Source organism: Parus major, chromosome 23, assembly GCF_001522545.3.
Source record: "Parus major isolate Abel chromosome 23, Parus_major1.1, whole genome shotgun sequence".
Taxonomy (NCBI): Eukaryota; Metazoa; Chordata; class Aves; order Passeriformes; family Paridae; genus Parus; species Parus major.
In genome coordinates, this window is record NC_031791.1 from 5831862 (window position 1) to 5834668 (window position 2807).

Here is a 2807-nt window from a genome sequence, read left to right on the forward strand (position 1 = left end):
GCTCTGCTTCCTGCTGCTCTGCTTCCTGCACCTCTGCTTCCTGCTACAGCTCTGCTTCCTGCTGCTCTGCTTCCTGCAGCTCTGCTTCCTGCTGCAGCTCTGTTCTCTGCAGCTCTGCTTCCTGCTGCTCTGCTTCCTGCTGCTCTGCTTCCTGCTGCTCTGCTTCCTGCTGCTCTGCTTCCTGCTGCTCTGCTTCCTGCTGCTCTGCTTCCTTCTGCAGCTCTGCTTCCTGCTGCTCTGCTTCCTGCTGCAGCTCTGTTCTCTGCACCTCTGCTTCCTGCTGCTCTGCTTCCTGCAGCTCTGCTTCCTGCTGCACTTCTGTTCTCTGCTGCTCTGCTTCCTGCAGCTCTGCTTCCTGCTGCTCTGCTTCCTGCTGCTCTGCTTCCTGCTGCAGCTCTGCTTCCTGCAGCTCTGCTTCCTGCTGCAGTTCTGTTCTCTGCGGCTCTGCTTCCTGCAGCTCTGCTTCCTGCAGCTCTGCTTCCTGCTGCACTTCTGTTCTCTGCAGCTCTGCTTCCTGCACCTCTGCTTCCTGCTGCTCTGCTTCCTGCTGCAGGCAGCTCTGTTCTCTGCACCTCTGCTTCCTGCACTTCTGCTTCCTGCACTTCTGTTCTCTGCAGCTCTGCTTCCTGCACCTCTGCTTCCTGCACCTCTGCTTCCTGCAGCTGTGCTTCTTGCAGTTCTGCTTGCTGCAGTTCTGCTTCCTGCTGCACCTCTGCTTCCTGCAGCTGTGCTTCCTGCACCTCTGCTTCCTGCACTTCTGCTTCCTGCTGCAGTTCTGCTTTCTGCTGCAGTTCTGCTTTCTGCTGCAGTTCTGTTCTCTGCAGTTCTGCTTCCTGCACTTCTGCTTCCTGCTGCAGCTCTGCTTCCTGCTGCAGTTCTGTTCTCTGCACCTCTGTTCTCTGCACTTCTGCTTCCTGCAGTTCTGCTTCCTGCAGTTCTGCTTTCTGCTGCAGTTCTGCTTTCTGCAGTACTGTTCTCTGCAGTTCTGCTTCCTGCACCTCTGCTTCCTGCTGCAGCTCTGCTTCCTTCAGTTCTGCTTCCTGCAGTTCTGTTCTCTGCACTTCTGCTTCCTGCAGTTCTGCTTTCTGCTGCACTTCTGCTTCCTGCAGTACTGTTCTCTGCAGCTCTGCTTCCTGCACCTCTACTTCCTGCACCTCTGTTCTCTGCAGCTGTGTGTTGTGCAGCTGTGTTTTTGCAGGTGTTTTCTTGCAGCTGTGGATTTTTCGCAGCTCTGGTTTTTGCAGCTCTTTTTTTTTTGCAGCTGTGGTTTGTGCAGCTGTGGTTTTTGCAGCTGTTTTCTTGCAGCTGTGGATTTTTGCAGCTCTGGTTTTTGCAGCTGGGTGTTTTTTGCAGCTGGGTGTTTTTTGCAGTTGCATTTTGTGGTTGAGTTTCACAGTTGAGTTTCACAGTTGAGTTTCACACTTGTATTTTGTGTCACTTCCCAGAGCTGAGGCAGACCAGGGAACGAGCAGGAAAAGTCAATCCAGTGTCACACCTGGAATCCCCAAGGATTCCAATTCCTGCCCAGACACCCCAACAGCCCCACCCTGAGAGCGCTGCCCAGGCTGCTCCAGCAGTTCCCCTCCAAGAGGAGCTTCCCTGCTCTGTGCTTTGCTCACTCACCCCCCTGGCACAGCTTCATTCAATTTAAAATCCAAGATTTGCTGTGTTGTCCATTGAGATTTGCTTCTCTTGAGATGAAGATTGCAGCGTGTGGCCACCCCGATGGGATGGCTGGATAAAACATCTGTGTTTGCACAGATCTGCAAGAATCATCAGTCAAATGTCTTAAATTTGGATATTGAACTTGTATCAGGACTCTGAGCTTAATGGAAGTGCTTCATCTGCCCAGCACAACGAGATTGGTGGTGGTTTGTGGAGCACTGGGTGAGGCTTTGGGAGGGGGTGAATGACCTGGCATCACTCCAGGGCTGCTTTTCAGGTTTATCCAGCTGAAACTGGAGCGTGCCACCCCGGCAGAGCGTCAGCTGGTGTTCAACGAGATCCTGCAGGCAGCCTATCAGCTCATGGTGGATGTCTTCGGCAATTATGTCATCCAGAAGTTCTTTGAGGTGAGTCTGCCCTCCCCTGCAGGTTTTCCTGGGGTTCCTGCAGGCCTGAGGTGTTGGATAAGCCTGGAAATCCCTGCCCTGAGGTTAAAATCATGGATAACTCAGCACTGGCACCATCTCCTCCCCACAAGCTGCTGGATCTTTTCCTGCTGGGGTGACTGAGGGTGGGACTCAGATTGATCCCACTTTGGGGAGCAGAATGTGTGTGCAGGAGGTGTGAATTTCCCATGGAAAGTGGAAGGGGTTGGGATGAGCTGAGCCCTGAGGTCCCTTCCAGCCCAAACCCCTCTGGGATTCAGCGAGGTGCAGGTCCAGCAAAACTTGTCCAGGGTGCTGTGCTGAGCTCTCAGTGCTCCTGATTTGGGAACAGGGAGAGACTTGTGCAGTAACAGCAGCTGCTGGAGAGGGGTTGTGTCCCTGGTGTGGTCTGGTCCTTCACCAGCTGCTCCTGGTGCTTCTGCCCAGTCACTGGGAATCAGAATCCCAGAATGTCCTGAGCTGGAAGGGACCCACGGGGACCCAGCCCAGCAATCCCAGCCTGTGCATCCCTGGGAGTGTTGGCCCAGCCCTCCTGGAGCGTTGCCCTGGGCAGGGCTGGTGGCCTGGCAGGGTCACCCTGCTGCCTGCAGCCCCTTTGGGCTGGGCCAGGCAGGCACAGAACAGGTCTGGCTGTGCCAGTGCCCCCCTTGGCCACGGGGCTGATCCTGTCCCCAGGGTGGGAGGGCAGTGCCAGTG

At 55.1% G+C, this 2807-nt stretch overlaps 1 protein-coding gene across 1 annotated transcript in view; it reads left to right on the forward strand.

Moving 5' to 3' along the window:
• The window catches only part of LOC107214062 (pumilio homolog 1-like), an 11520-nt gene that overhangs the window by 2736 nt on the left and 5977 nt on the right, over positions 1-2807 (forward strand). Inside the window, exon 3 of the mRNA XM_015649069.1 lies at positions 1915-2072. Within this exon, the coding sequence (XP_015504555.1) occupies positions 1915-2072 (158 nt within the window). The remainder of the gene's footprint in view (positions 1-1914; positions 2073-2807) is intronic.